Here is a 16,490-nt window from a genome sequence, read left to right as displayed (position 1 = left end):
GTATGTTTGACCTTACTCATTCACCTTTAATGTGACATAAGGTTAAGTCAATCAACTCAGCAATGAGATCCAAAATACCCCCCAAAGACAGCATTTCTACTCCTTCCTAGAAATTTCGGGTTTAAAATACAAATTATTTACACATAAATCCAAGAATGAAAAATAACAGTTTTTCCTTTCTGAATACTTCACATTAAGGTTTTATGTTATATATCTTAAAGATTCAGGAGCTACTATCCACTAAAAACCCAAACACAGACTACAAAAGCCAAATTTTCAAAACACAGCCAGAACAAGAAACACAATGCAAGAATCCCAGTCTGATAACTGGCCTCATTCACCTCCTTCAAAATTTTATTCAATAAAATTACATCAACTATGGCAAACAACAAAAAAATTTAAGAAAAAAAAACCTTGCAAAGAAATTAATTATTTCTTGGGGGGGGGGAATTAATTATTTCTTTTTCTGTACATATTTCTCCATCAAAGCAAACACAATGCAATTTAGTTGTAACACTGCATCTCCTTCTAACATAAAAATACATTTATTTTACAGAATGAGATAGACATAAAAGTCAATGTAGCAGGGTGCCTGGGTGGCTCAGCTGGTAGAGCGTGTGACTTGATTTCAGGGTTGTAAGTTCAAGATGTGGAGATTACTTAAAAATAAAATCTTAAAAAAAAAAAAAGTCATTGCTGCTTTAATGAATCTGAAAGATAAATGTATACAAACATAGAGCCCAGGTAGACTCTAAGGTGTGTGTGCCAGCAACCCAGCTTCTGTAACATGTAAGCCAAGATGGCCTTGTGTCTCTCTACTCCCCACTATTTCCCTCTGCCTCAACTTGGGCAGAAGAATCTATTACTCATCAGAGACAAGCTTATACTATAAATATTAATAACTTTACCCTAACTCTTGCTTTCCCTTGAGTCTAAAAGCATCACTGACATCTGTTTTAGCACAAAAGTTTCAAATGCAAACCAAATATTCCAATCAAAGTGAAGAAGAAAAATGTGCATATTCCCATTAATTAAATGGTAAAAGTTGGGAAATGGGAAGGAAGAGCCACAGGGAGCTACAGTCAAGCTAATCAAAAACACCTGAATTCAAGTGCCTCGTTTACTTCTATCAGTTGCCATGAGAGTATACCAGAAAAAGGAAAAAGGTTTCTGCCAGTAAAGTGGTACAGTCTATCACAGGAATGGGTTTTCTGCCAAGCCCCTGCAATGCTCTCTCTTTTCTTTCCTCCATGAATCAGCATCAGCTACAAATACTTGATCAAGTTTTACATTCCACACTATTTCAAAAACAAAAAATGTTTTTTTATACTCTGTACACCTCCAGCCAAGGTTCTGATCAACCCCCTAGGAGGACTATTCGCATCCTATCCCCCAACTACGAATCACTAAACTAAAAAAACAAAAAGTCACACAAGAAGCCAAAAGTTATTATTCCCTTTAGAAACTGCATAGGAGAGGCGCCTGGGTGGCTCAGTGGGTTAAAGTCTCTGCCTTCAGTTCAGGTCATGATCCCAGGGTCCTGGGATAGAGCCCCGCATCAGGCTCTCTGCTCAGCAGGGAGCCTGCTTTCCTCCTCTCTCTCTGCCTGCCTCTCTGCCTGCTTGTCATCTCTGTCAAATAAATAAATAAAATCTTTAAAAAAAAAAAAACTGCATAGGGTCCCCAGTGACAAACAAATGCAGGCATTAATCTTCCCTACATTCAATTTTCCAATCTTATCCATATTTCTACATCTTACTTTAATACATGTTTATTATAATGTACCTCAAATGACCTGCAGAATGAAACTGAATATAAATACAGAAATTATAGCAGACTGGAAGCAACCAGAGTAATATTAATAGCCAATCATGACTGCCAAGACACTTGTTAAAAGTATGCCTGTATGTGCCATAAATTCCACTCCCCTATAATAATAAGACCCAAAATAGATTTTAAGTTCTTTTCTAATCCCAGTTAGTTAACACATAGTGTTATATTAATTTCAGGGGTATAATATAGTGATTCAACATTTCCATGCATTCCCTGGTGCTCATAACCACAAGTGCATTCCTAATCCCCATCACCTATTCAATCTACCCCCCACCCACCCACCTCTCCTCTGGTAACCATCAGTTTGTTCTCTATGGTTAAGCCTTTCTTTATTCTTTCTCTTTACTCATGTTGTGTTTCTTAAATTACACATGAGTGAAATCATATGGTATTTGTCTTTCTCTGACTTATTTCACTTAGCGTAATACTCTCTACTTCCATCCAAGTCATTACAAATGTCAAGGTTTCATTCTCCTTGTTGGCTAAACAATATTCCATTGCCTATATATACCAAATCTTCTTTACTCATTCATCTATCGATGGACACTTGGATTGCTTCCATAGTTTGGCTATTGTAAATAATGCTGCAACAAACAAAGGAGTACATTTATCCTTTTGAATTAGTGTTTTTGTATTCCTTGGGTTAATACCCTGTAGTGTGACTGCTGGATCACCTAGGCTTGTTCTATTAACTTTTTGAGGTACCTCTATACTGTTTTCCTGAGTGGCTGCACCAGTTTGCATTCCCACCAGCAGTGTAAGAAGGTTCCCCTTTGTCCACAGCCACTGCCTCACCAACACTTGCTGTTTCTCATGTTTTTGATTTTAGCCATTCTGACAGGTATGAGGTGACATCTCATTGTAGTTTTGACTTGCATTCCCTGATGGTAAGTGATGATGAACATTTTTTTCATGTGTCTGTTGGCCATCTATACGGTTTTTTTAAGAGAAATGTCTGTTCATTCTTCTGCCCATTTTTAATTAGATTATCAGGGGGGTGCTGTTCAGTTGTTTTTTGTTTTGTTTTGTTTTTAAAGATTTTATTTATTTCAGAGAGAGATCACAAGAAGGCAGAGAGGCAGCAGAGGGGGAACCAGGCTCCCTGCTGAGCAGAGAGCCCGATGCTCGATCCCAGGACCCTGGGATCATGACTGAGCCAAAGGCAGAGGCTTTAACCCACTGAGCCACCCAGGCGCCCCAGTGCTGTTCAGTTTTATAAATTCTTTATATACTTTGGATACTAACCCTTTATCAGATATGTCATTTGCAAATATCTTCTCCCATTCCACAGATTGCCTTTTAGTTTTGTTGACTATTTCCTTCACTGTACAGGAGCTTTTTATTTTGATGTGGAATTTATTTTTGCTTTCATTTGTCTTGTCTCAGGAGGCATATCTAGAAAAAAAAAGTTCCTACGGCCAATGTCAAAAAACTTAGTGCCTGTGTTCTCTTCTAGGATTTTTATAAGGTTCAGAACACCAAGACAGATTTTTTTAATTGCAGAATTAACCCCACACTTCTGCAAATACAGACATTTGCTGCCTCTACATCTACCACAATATTACTAGTTAACACATGTGCCAGGCACAATACTAAGAACTCTATACACTTTTTTTTTTTTTTAAGATTTCATTTATTTAGAGAGAGAGAGAGCATGAGCGGGGGGCAGGAGGGAGGCAGAAGCAGACTTTCGCTGAGCAGGGAGCCTAACACAGGGCTCAATCCCAGGACCCTGAGATCACGACCAGAGGGCAGCCACTTAACTGACTGAACCATCCAGGCACCCCTACTCTAATTTAAAACTCAGGAATCTGTGGTGAGGATTAAAAGTATCCTCATACTTTTTTTTTTTTAAGATTTTATTCTTTTTTTAAGGGGAGAGAGAGAGAGAGAACAGGAACAGGGGGAGGAGCAAAGGGAATGGAGAGGGAGGGGATAAAAAATCTTAAGCATACTCCATGCTGAGCACAGAGCCCAACGCAGGGCTCAATCTCATAACACTGATATCAAAAGTCACACATTTAACCAAATGAGCCACCCAAGCACTCCAGGATTATCCTTATTTTAAAAATGAGGAAACAAGTACAGATTAGGAAATCTACTCAAAAATGACAAAGCTGGGGGCGCCTGGGTGGCTCAGCGGGTTAAAGCCTCTGCCTTCGGCTCAGGTCATGATTCCAGGGTCCTGGGATCGAGCCCCACATCCGGCTCTCTGCTCCGCAGGGAGCCTGCTTCCTCCTCTCTCTCTGCCTGCCTCTCTGCCTAGTTGTGATTTCTCTCTGTCAAATAAATAAAATATTAAAAAAAAACAAAACAAAAAAAAAACAAAAAACAGAGATTTAAAAAAAAAAAAATGACAAAGCTGGTTGTCAAGTATGGGACTGAATTTTAGGTTACCTATTAAGTCAAAAGTTAGCCTATTACTGTTTAATGGATGCTGACACAAGACAAAGACTCCTACATTAGAGACAAAGAAATTTTATTACTCCTCTATCACAAGAAGCAGCAAGAGAACCAAAACACTGTGTCTTTCTTACCGTCAAGTTCTTTGGGGGACATGACATATTCCAGATGAATGGTCAAGTAGAATGGGTTTGCACTACAGCAAGGAACACTGAGAAACAATCACTTTTACAGCAAGCAGTAAGCAAGTCTCCTCTATATATCAGGAAGGTTATTACTTCATCCCTCAAGGCTGCTTGTCAAAAAACACAGCTGTGAGAAATGGCCTGGGTGAAGAGTAGTCATGACCACATTTTCTTGACATAACAAGCAAGGCATGTAGGATCAGAAGGGAGGAGTTCCAACACTAATATCCATCAGACAGGGAATTCAAACTCCTCAAATACAACACCAGAGTCTGGACTGTTAACCACTATTAATAAGTCACATTCAAAAACATTATTGATAGCCAACTGAGCCATCCAGGTGCCCTAAGTGTCTGCCTTCGGCTCAGGTCATGATCCCAGGGTCCTGGGATCAAGCCCCACATCGGGCTCTCTGCTAGGCACGGAGTCTGCTTCTTGCTCCCTTGCTCCCCCTGCTTGTGCTCTCTGTGAAATAGATAAATAAAATCTTTTTAAAAAAATTCTAAAAAAATAAAAAACAAAAAAACCACTTTATTGTTGTTCCCCTAATTTAAAACTATAATTACTGAGATCATTGAGGACTCTCACTAAATACGGCAAACTGAATATAAATATTTATTTCCATGACCTCCACAAGATGAAAATGACAATAATGATATAAAAAGAATATAAACCACCAAGGACAAACAAAATAGTGGAAGAGGGAGTTCAATGTGTTTTTGGAAAGAGGATGAAAATGTGCTAACTGATTGAAAGGAGAAGAGGACACCACAACTTAAATCCCTAGAGAAAGATACTGAAAAGAGAGCTGATATTATCTCAGGGAACAGAAAACAATCATGAATTAGATGCACCAAACACAAAAAATGAAGAATGAAGAAAAAGAGAGAGAGAAATAAATCACTATAGTAAACGGTGGGCTCCTGGCTCTCTGATACAAGAATGTTGGCATTAAGACATAAATCACTGTGGAAAGAGATTGGAGGCTTCCTTTGACATATTAACTTTGGCAGGGGTCATCAACCGATTATTTTTCAGAAAATAAGTAACACCCAATAGTAAATAAGTATCTCACACACTTCCACGTACAAAATATAAACCCCAATCTTCCAGTCCACTTTTTAGTATCTCTATATTAAACATAAACAAAAAGCCAAAGATCATTAGACACTTAAGAAAAACATTGAGGGGCACCTGGGTGGCTCAGTAGGTTAAAGCCTCTGCCTTCGGTTCAGGTCATGGTCTCAGGGTCCTGAAATTGAGCCCCCCATCAGGCTCTCTGCTCAGTGGAGAGTCTGCTCCCCCACTCTTCTCTGCCTGCCTCTCTGCCTACTTGTGATCTCTGTCAAATAAATAAATCTTTTAAAAAAAAGAAATTGAAGAGGTGCCTGGGTAGCTCAGTGGGTTAAGCACCTGACTTCAGGGTTCCAGGATCAAGCCCCGAGTCAGGCTCCCCACTCAGTGGGAAGTCTGCTTATCCCTCTCCTTCTGCCCCTTCCCATGCTGTACACACACTCTCTCCTTCTCTCTCTGACAAATTGTTTAGAAAAAAATGATCCAGGGGCACCTGAGTGGCTCAATGAGTTAAGCCTCTGCCTTCGGCTCAGGTCATGATCTCAGGGTCCTGGGATCGACCCCGCTTCAGGCTCTCTGCTCAGCGGGGAGCCTGCTTCTCCTTCTCTCTCTGCCTACTTGTGATCTCTGTCCGTCAAATAAATAAATAAAATCTTTAAAAAAAAAAAAAGAGGATTATAAGGAAAGACTATGAATGAACGTATGCATCAATTAGATAATTCAGATGAATGGAGAAATTCCTAGAAAACACAAACTACCAAAACTGACTCAAGAAGAAATAGAAAATTTGGATAGATCTATAATAAGAGTAAACCAGTAACTTTAAAACACCCCACAGAATGCAAGCTAATACAACCACTCTGGAAAACAGCATGGAGGTTCCTCAAAAAGTTGAAAATAGAGCTACCCTATGACCCAGCAATTGCACTACTGGATATTTACTCTAAAGATACAAACGTAGTGATCCAAAGGGGAAGTGCACCCGAATGTTTATAGCAGCAATGTCCACAATAGCCAAACTATGGAAAAGAACCTAGATGTCCAACAGATGAATGGATAAAGAAGATGTGGTGTGCATATATACACAATGGAATACTATGCAGTCATCAAAAGAAATGAAATCTTGCCATTTGCGACATTGGGGATGGAACTAGAGAGTATTATGCTTAGCAAAATAAGTCAATTGGAGAAAGACAACTATCATACGATCTCCCTGATATGAGGAAGTGGAGCTGCAATGTGGGGGGTTTGGTGGGTAGGAAAAGAATAAATGAAACAAGATGGGATCGGGAGGGAGACAAACCATAAGAGACTCTTAATCTCACAAAACAAACTGAGGGTTGCCGGGGGGAGGGAGAGGGTGGTGGGGTTATGGACATTGGGAAGGGTATGTGCTATGGTGAGTGCTGTGAGGTGTGTAAACCTGGCGATTCACAGACCTGTACCCCTGGGACTAATAATACATTACATGTTTATTAAAAAATAAAAAATAATAATAAGTAAATAAATTAATTAATTAAATTAAATTAAATTTAAAAAAAAAAACACCCGGGCGCCTGGGTGGCTCAGTGGGTTAAAGCCTCTGCCTTCGGCTCAGGTCATGATCCCAGGGTCCTGGGATCCAGTCCCGCATCGGGCTCTCTGCTCAGCAGGGAGCCTGCTTCCTCCTCTCTCTCTCTCTGCCTACTTGTGATCTCTGTCTGTCAAGTAAAAAAAAAAAAAAAACCCCACAAAGAGATGCCTAAGCTCAGATTCCCCAGTTAAATTCTACCAATTGTTTAAAGAAAAATCAACACCAATCCTTCACAATCTCATCCAAAAAAAAAAAAAAAAAAAAAACACCCAGAAGAGCAGGACACACTTCACACTTCCCAAGCTCTTCTAAGACCAAGATTACCTGATACCAAACCTAGACAATGATATCACAAGAAAACTACAGACTAATATCCCTTAATAAATACAAAAATCCTCCAAAAAATACTAGCAAATCAAATTCAGCAACATATAAAAAGGATCATACAGAGGCGCCTGGGTGGCTCAGTGGGTTAAAGCCTCGGCCTTTGGCTCAGGTCATGATCCCACGATCCTGGGATCGAGCCCCGAATCGAGCTCTCTGCTCAGCAGGGAGCTTGCTTCCCTCTCACTCTCTGCCTCTCTGCCTACTTATGATCTCTGTCAAATAAATTAATAAAATCTTTAAAAAAAGGATCATAAAGGGGTACCTGGGTGGCGCAGTGTGGAATCTGCTAGAGATTCTGCCTCTCCCTCCCCTTCCTCCTTGGTGCATGTGTGCTCACTCTCTCAAAACAATCAATCAATCAATCATACAGTATAACCAAGAGGGATTTATCCCAGGAATATCCATCAAGGTCAGGACCAAAAATCAATGAATGTAACTCACCATACTAATAAAATCATACAATCACCTCCTCAACAGGTGCAAAAAAAGCACAAGACAAAATCCAACACCCTTTCATGATGAGAATGCTCAAATAAAATTTGAAGGAAATTTGCTCAATCTGAAGAAAAGACATCTGTAAAAAAACACATACCTAATATCACAGATCACAGTAAAAGACTGAATGCTTTCCCCCTGAAATCAGGAACAAGACAAGGATGTCCACTACTGCCACTTCTATTCAATGTTATAGTAGAGATTCTACTAGGTAAATTAGTCAAAAATAAAGAAATAAAAAGCACCCATATTGGAAAGTAATGAGTAAGATTTGTCTCTATTTGTGAGACATAATCTAAGGAATCCACTAAAAACCTCTTAGTATTAAGAGTTCCATTAGGTTGCAGGATACAAGATCAATATACAAATATCAATTGAAATTTTATACACTCGGATAAACATTCCAAAAATAAAGAAATAACTTCACTTACAGTGACATTAAAGACTAAAATACTTCACATCCATTAGGATGGCTACATTCAAAAATAAATAACAGCAATTGTGGGTGAGACTATGGAGAAAGGAAAACCATCATACACCAGTAAGATATAAAATGGTGCAGCCCTACTGGGTATTTACCCCAAAGATACAGATGTAGTGAAAAGAAGGGCCATATGTACCCCAATGTTCACAGCAACAATGTCCACAATAGCCAAACTGTGGAAACAGCTGAAATGCCCTTTGACAGATGAATGGATAAAGAAGATATGGTCCATATATACAATGGAATATTACACAGCCATCAGAAATGATGAATACCCAACTTTCATATCAGCATGCTTGCGACTGGAGGATATTATGCTGAGTGAAATAAGTCAAGCAGAAAAAGTCAATTATCATATGGTTTCACTTACTTATGGAACATAAGGAATAACATGGAGGACATTAGGAGAAGGAAAGGAAAAGTGAATTGGGGTAAATTGGAGGGGGAGACAAACCATGAGAGAGACTAAGGAGTCTGAGAAACAAACTGAGAGTTTCGGCGGTGGGGGGAGGAGGAGGAGGGATGGGTGAGCCTGGTGGTGGGTATTAAGGAGGGCACGTATTGCATGGAGCGGTGGGTGTTGTACATAAACAATGAATCTTGGAACAATGCATCATAAAGTAATGATGTATTTTATGGTGACTAACAACACAATTTAAAAAAAAAAAAAAAACTACCGGGGCGCCTGGGTGGCTCAGCGGGTTAAAGCCTCTGCCTTCAGCTCCAGTCATGATCCCAGGGTCCTGAGATCGAGCCCCGCATCGGACTCTCTGCTTAGCTGGGAGCCTGCTTCCTCCTCTCTCTCTCTCTGCCTGCCTCTCTGCCTACTTGTAATCTCTATCTGTCAAAGGCTCCGTAGCTCAGGGTTTAGAGCACTGGTCTCGTAATCCCTATCTGTCAAATAAATAAATCTTAATAAAAAAAAAAAACTACCTAGAAAGAAGATAAAGGAAGAAAAGCCTGAAATGCCAATAAAAATGTTCAGATGCATCAAATATTAAACCAAATATTTTGGCTGAAAAAAATAAAATAAAATCGTGCAGCCACTTTGAAAAAGTTTGGCAGTTCCTCAAAAGTTTAAACACAGAATTACCCGATGACATAGTAATCCCATTTCCAAATACATACCTAAAGTAAAAAGATATCCACACAAAAACCTATACATAAATATTCACTACAACATTATTCCTAATAGCCAAAATGTAGAAACAATACAAAAGTCCATCAATCTGTTGAACAGAGAAATAGTACTTGACAATAAAAAAGAAGTACTGATTTTTGCTACAATGTGGATGAAACTTTAAAATATTGTGCTATCAGGCTCTCTGCTCAGCAGGGAGCCTGCTTCCCTTCCTCTCTCTCTGCCTGCCTCTCTGCCTAATTGTGATCTATGTCTGTCAAATAAATAAATAAAATCTTAAAAAAATAAAATAAATAAATAAAATATTGTGCTAAGTAAAGCATTATTCACAATGGCCAAGATACAGAAGCAACCCAAGTATTCATCCACAAATGGATAAAAAAGATGTGGTATATATATATATATATATACACACACACACACACAATGGAATGTTACTCAGCCATAAAAAAACGCAATCTTTTCCTTTGCAACAACATGGATGGACCTAGAAGATATAATGCTAAGTCAAATAAGTCAATCAGAGAAAGACAAATACTATATGATTTCATTCATATGTGGAATTTAAGAAACAGAACAACAAAAAAGAGCCAAACCAAAAATCATATTCACATATAGAGAACAAACTGGTGGTTGCCAGAGGGGAGGTAGGTGGGAAGATGGGTGAAATACATAAGGGGATTAAGAACACATTTTTTTTGTGGGGCACCTGGGTGGCTCAGTGGTTTGAGCCTCTGCCTTCGGCTGGGGTCATGATCTCAGGGTCCTGGGATCGAGCCCCGTGTCGGGCTCTCTGCTCAGTGGGGAGCCTGTTTCTCCCTCTCTCTCTGCCTGCTTCTCTGCCTACTTGTGACCTCTCTCTCTGTCAAAGAAATAAATAAAATATTTAAAAAAAAAAAAAGAATACATTTTTTTGTGATAAGCACTGAGAATTGTAAAGAAATATATAATGAAAATAGGGGCACCTGGTGGCTCAGTGGGTTAAAGCCTCTGCTTTCGGCTCAGGTCATGATCTCAGGGTCCTGGGATCAAGCCCCGTATCAGGTTCTCTGCTCACCAGGGAGCCTGCTTCCTCCTCTCTCTGCCTGCCTCTCTGCCTACTTGTGATCTCTGTCTGTCAAATAAATAAATAAAATATTTTTAAAAAATTAAAAATATATATATACTAGAAGTAATACAACACTGTATGTTAATTATACTTTAATTTCTAAAAAAAAATTATGCTAAGTGGAAAATAAAAAAGGGGGCACCTGGCTCAGCTGGTTGAGTGACAGCCTTCAGCTCAGTTCATGATCCCAGAGTCCCAGGATCAAGTCCTACTTCGGGCTCCCTGCTCAGCGGGGAGTCTACTTCTCCCTCTGACCCTCCTCCCTCTCATGCTCTCTCAATCTCTCTCAAATAACTAAAATCTTTAAAAAAAAAATTATGCTAAGTGAAAGAAACCAGTAACAAGACCACAAGTTACAGAATTCCATTTATATAAATATACAGAATAGGCAAATTCAGAGACAGAAAGCAGATTAGTGGTTTCCAAGGGATGAGAGGGAAAAATGAAAAGTGACTACTAATGGGCAGGATAATGAAATGTTCTCAGATTCTTTTCTAGAATCTAGGTTAATGAAATGTTCTAAAATCAGATAGTGGTGATGGTTGTACAATTCTGTGATTATACTAAAAACCAATAAATTGTACATTTTATTTTTTTCCCTTCCCCTAAGTTGTACATTTTAAAAGGGTGAATTTCAAGGTATGTGAATGCTATCTCAATAAAGGTATTATAAAATATTATACCTGTGATCTCACTTACATGTGGAATCTAAAAAAGCCAACTAAAAAAATGCATAGAAGCAGAGAACAGAATGGTAAACTGCCAGGAGCTGGGCAGAGGGGGGTGATGAGACAGTGGTCAAAAAGGACAAGCTTCCAGTAGCATAATATCACAATGACTATAGTTAACAACACTGTATTATATAATTAAAAGTTGCCGTGAGAGTAAATTTTAAGTGTTCTCACCATAACTACGACAAAATGGTAATTATGTGAGGTGAAGGATGTGTTAATTAGTCTTATTGTAATAAACACTTCACAATATATACGTGTATCAAATGATCACCTTGGACACCTAAAACTTACACAATGCTATACCTCAATTATGTCTCAACAGAGCTGAGGAAAAAAAGACATACTGTATGATACTATTTATATAAAGTTCAAAAACAGGAAGACTTTGAGATATAAGAAATTAGATAGTGGCTAATTTTAGGTGGGAGACAGAAGGTAGTGACTAAGAGGAGGCACAAGGTGCGCAGGTGGTAGCAATATTCCATTTCTTAACTTTGGTAATCATCACTGTGATACTTTATAGAGCTATACAATTATGACCAGTTATATGATTAGTTATGATCAGCTATACAGTTATGAAAAGTATACAGTACACCCTTCTCTACATAATTAAATGGTAAAGTTTAAAAAAAAACATGGTTTTTGTTTAAAAAAATTATACTTGGCAGTACACTGAAACACTTTAAAATAAAAAACAAAGATTTAGAGGCGCCTGGGTGGCTCAGTTAGTTAAGCGTCTGCCTTCAGCTCAGGTCATGATCCCAGAGTCCTGGAATTGAGCCCCTCTTGGGGCTTCCTGCTCAGCGGGGAGTCTGCTTCTCCCTCTCTCTCTGCCCCTCCCCCTGCTCATGTTTTCTCTCTCTAATAAATAATCTTTAAAAAAAAAAAAAAGAATAAAAAATATCCTCTCAAGGACACGTCTCTATTCATTTCTATCCATCTATCCATTTACTTACTTATAAGTAGGCTCCATGCCCAGCACCCAGCACAGAACCTAATGTGGGGACTGAATTCACATCCCTGTGATCAGCACCTGGGCTGAGATCAAGAGTCAGACACTTAATTGACTGAGCCACCCAAGCGCCCCTCTGTTTTCTTTAACATATTATTAGCTTTAAATTTTTGGCCTAGAAGACTATGGTAAAGATGAACTTTTCTGGGGGCGCCTGGGTGGCTCAGTAGGTTAAAGCCTCTGCCTTCGGCTCAGGTCATGATCTCGGGGTCCTGGGATCGAGCCCCTCATCTGGCTCTCTGCTCAGCAGGGAGCCTGCTTCCCTCTCCCTGGCACTCAGCTCAGTAGGGAGCCTGCTCCCTGCCTCTCTGCCTAATTGTGATCTCTCTCTGTCAAATAAATAAATAAAATCTTAAAAAAAAAAAAAAAAAGATGAACCTTTATAAACTAATTTTTTGTGTGTGTTTTTTTCACAAGTCACATATTTAAACAAAGTTACTAAACGTGACACTTCGGTACTAAGGAATCCCCTTTCTTCTAGTCATGGAGAGGGAAAGGGTCATTGTTGTGCAAAACCAACAGATACGCTTTTAGGCAGGTACTTCAGAAGAAAATGTAAAGAGAAAGAATTCCACATATTAATACTCATACCTAAGGTTAACAGGAAGGGATGAATGATGAAAACAATTGAAAATGGATACAAAACTATACTTACAGCCTCAAAGTGCAAATGGCTATCCTTTAAGAAATTCTGAATTTTGTCCTTGGGTAAAATACTGAATCGAAATCGAAGGAGATCCATTTCTTGTTGAATGAACCAGCGTCTAAGATCCTCACTGAAATGGTCACAAGAAATGGTAATCATAAATGAAAAGCCCAGTGATTATTTTAAAAGTCCACTGATTATTAAATCAAAGAAATTTTTATGAACTAAAACTCAAACACAAGCGATGCCAAAAGACAGAAGCTAAAAGCATACAAGCGCTGTATTATGATAAACAGCATAGATACAGACCACAACCTACCAGGGGTGTGCTGAACATGGGGAGAGGTATTATGAATATAAAATTAAAAGAACCAAATAAAGAATACCTTAAGCCTAGCTAATTATCAAGTAATATAAAATAGTTCATTGCATTTAGCTGCAAAATGGTCATTTACATCAGAAAATGGAATATTCCTTCAGTCTAAGGTGGGTTTCATCAATGCCAAAGACAGACCAAATTTTTTTTTAAAACATCAAATTTTTTAAAGGTAACTTTATCTCTGAATAGATTATGATCAGAGAAACTCTGAAATTAAACTTTGCTTATAGCTTTATAGTTTATAATCTTACAAAATTTAATATGTGCAAGTATACCTCAATTTTTTAAAAGCCAACATACAAATATATTAATCCATAAAATACACAAAGGACAAGTAACTTTCAGCGTTGGTGGTATAGTGGTGAGCATAGCTGCCTTCCAAAGTAACTTTCACACACTGTCAGCAATTTATTTACTTCGTAAACTACATAAACTGCCCATGCTTTTTTACAAAAGAAAAACTCCAGGACCAAACACAGTCAGTAAGTTTTCAGTTATAATCTTGTGATAGTAAGCAATTTCTAGATTCTCACTGGATAAGCCTTTTAGTAGAAAGAAACAGGAAAAAAAAAACTTACAATGAGTATGTTATTTAGCCAAAATTAATACAGGAAAAAAACAAAGTTAAAAAAAAAAAGGCAACTAACTCCTTCTCCCTCTGGGTGGCACTATATTATAACAAACCAACTAGCAAAGGCGATGGCCACTCAATCTAATAGCCACTAACACATACATCTCAATTTCAAAAAATCTGTACCAAATACATGTTTGAGTTACTACTTCTTAGAAATAGTGCCACTATTTTTTTCTGGGAAAACAGTAGCAAAAGTCTTTCTTATTGAAATCCCCTCCAACTTCAAATCTCAAGTGAAGAACCTGTCCCATGAAGCTAACAAGTGTTTCAACAGGCAAACTTTAAAACAGAATTTTTTTCAATATTTTTTAGAAAACAACTGGCTTCAAATAATTCACCACAATGTGTTCAACTCATGAATTGCCAGTTTCTGATGTTATTCTGAGTTTTCCAATGTTCAGTACAACACATGTCAGCTTCCCATGTACCAATTTACAACTCAAGATATCAGATTCGACTGTGAGAGCATAAATGTGTACTCACGACTGGCAATAAGCAAGGCGTAAAATAAAGTGAGAAATATGATCTTTCCTTCGTGGTTCATATTCATTCTCTAAGTTTTCCTAAAAATAATGACACATGGATAAGATAAATGCATTAGAATGATAAGAGGTATAAAACACAGAGTCAGCATAAGCCAATGGTAAAGTAAAAGTTTCAAAAACAAATTTCATAAATATGCTTTCCAAGATAATTACCATTTTACGTAAGGTAGTAATCAAGTGAGATTGAGAACTAAACTGACATCAACAAAACCTCCCAGATTTGGACTCCTCTCTTCCTGTTAACTTCCCTCTTAACCTCCTTTCTTACGCACCCCGTACCCAGGGCTCTCACCTCTTCAACCACCTCTTGCATCGGCCCTCAACTGCTTTCATTTAACCATTTGTCAAAACTTAGATTTTTAAATAAATCTACAGCTACACTCTACAGTCCTATTCCCAAAACACAGAACTTCTGGGGGAAAAATACACAATTACTGAGAATATGGAATATTAAAAATTCACAATCTCTAAAATGAATTGGACTTTTACAAGCACTAAGGAATCCTTATGCAAGCCCAACACCGTGACAGCAAACAGGTCTTGAGCACTTACGAGGTCTCAGGCACTGTTATAAGCATTTTTAATCTTATTAACCCATTTAATCCTTTGAAAAAAATCTCTTAGTAGTAAGAGATTAGTAAGAGATAGTAAACACTACTATATCCCTATTTTAAAGATGAGGAAACTGAGGCACAGGAATGTCATATAATTTTTCCAGGGTAATAATACTTATAAGCAATAGAACAGGGATTTGACACATCATCATCTTTCCTTACTCTTGGAAAAGCTGTTTCAGTCTTCACTAGTTGACCCAAGCTCCCTACCACACCACTTTCCCTTCTATCTCAACAGATAATTTCACCTACTTTACAGAAACTAAAGGCCACAGGCCAACTTTTGCAGCTCCAAGCTTCTGCATCCACACTGTACTACTTCCCCTTCCATCTCTGTGGCCAAAAGATCTCTCCCTCCTCCTACATAAACTAATTCCTAAACCTAAGCCATGCAACCCTTCTGCTCTTGCCCCCTTAGGATCTTGCTTTATCAAAGGCTCTCTCAAAGTGTCTTCAAATTCCCCTCTTCTTTCTCTTCCAGATTTCTTCCCTCAGCTTATAAGCATGTTCAAGTATCTCCTGTTCTGTATGTATGCCTTCTCTCTTCCCTATACATTTTTCTGTATTCAGACCTGCTTCTCCCTGTCTTTTCAGCTAGCCATCCTAAAACAGTACATATCCCATACCCACCTCTCTCCCCCAAACATTGCCATCACTGGCTTCTGCCTCTATCTACAAGGCCCAACCAAGCTGATAAATCCAATGGATTCTGTACAATTCATCTTATATGAGCCTAATCTTCTGAAATTAAGTAGTTAAGGGCAACATGAGGGAGACAAAAATGTCCAGATTTGAATCTTGGCTCTACCATCTACCATCTTATAAGCCTGGGCCAGTTACGTAGCTCATCAGTAACTCCATTCCCTTATCTATAAAATAGGGGTGACAATAGTACCTGCCTCATAAGACTGTTAGCTGGATTACATGGGTTAATATGTACTGTGCTTAGAACAAACTCTGGGAGGGGCGCCTGGGTGGCTCAGTGGGTTAAAGCCTCTGCCTTCCGCTGAGGTCATGATCCCGGCGTCCTGGCATCGAGCCCCGCATTGGGCTCTCTGCTCCGCAGGGAGCCTGCTTCCTCCTCTCTCTCTGCCTGCCTCTCTGCCTACTTGTAATCTCTGTCAAATAAATAAATAAAATTTAAAAAAAAAAAAAAAAAAAAGAACAAACTCTGGGATACAGTAAGCATAATATGAATGCTTGCTGTTGTTAACTGCTATGGTATCAGTATTTATATCATAAT

The 16,490-nt window shown here is 38.6% G+C and overlaps 1 protein-coding gene across 4 annotated transcripts in view; it reads right to left on the bottom strand.

Moving 5' to 3' along the window:
- Positions 1-16,490, bottom strand: part of PRIM2 (DNA primase subunit 2) — a 338,917-nt gene that overhangs the window by 318,222 nt on the left and 4,205 nt on the right. For all 4 annotated transcript variants that reach the window (XM_046006195.1, XM_046006194.1, XM_046006197.1 and 1 more), the window contains exons 4-5: positions 14,572-14,651; positions 13,085-13,205 (exon numbers count right to left, since the gene is read on the bottom strand). In XM_046006195.1, coding sequence (XP_045862151.1) covers positions 13,085-13,205; positions 14,572-14,651 — 201 coding nt within the window. The remainder of the gene's footprint in view (positions 1-13,084; positions 13,206-14,571; positions 14,652-16,490) is intronic.

Source organism: Meles meles, chromosome 5 (genome assembly GCF_922984935.1).
Source record: "Meles meles chromosome 5, mMelMel3.1 paternal haplotype, whole genome shotgun sequence".
Lineage (NCBI taxonomy): Eukaryota > Metazoa > Chordata > Mammalia > Carnivora > Mustelidae > Meles > Meles meles.
The sequence above is the reverse complement of the archived record's forward strand: the minus strand, read 5'-3'. Positions and strand labels throughout refer to the sequence as shown.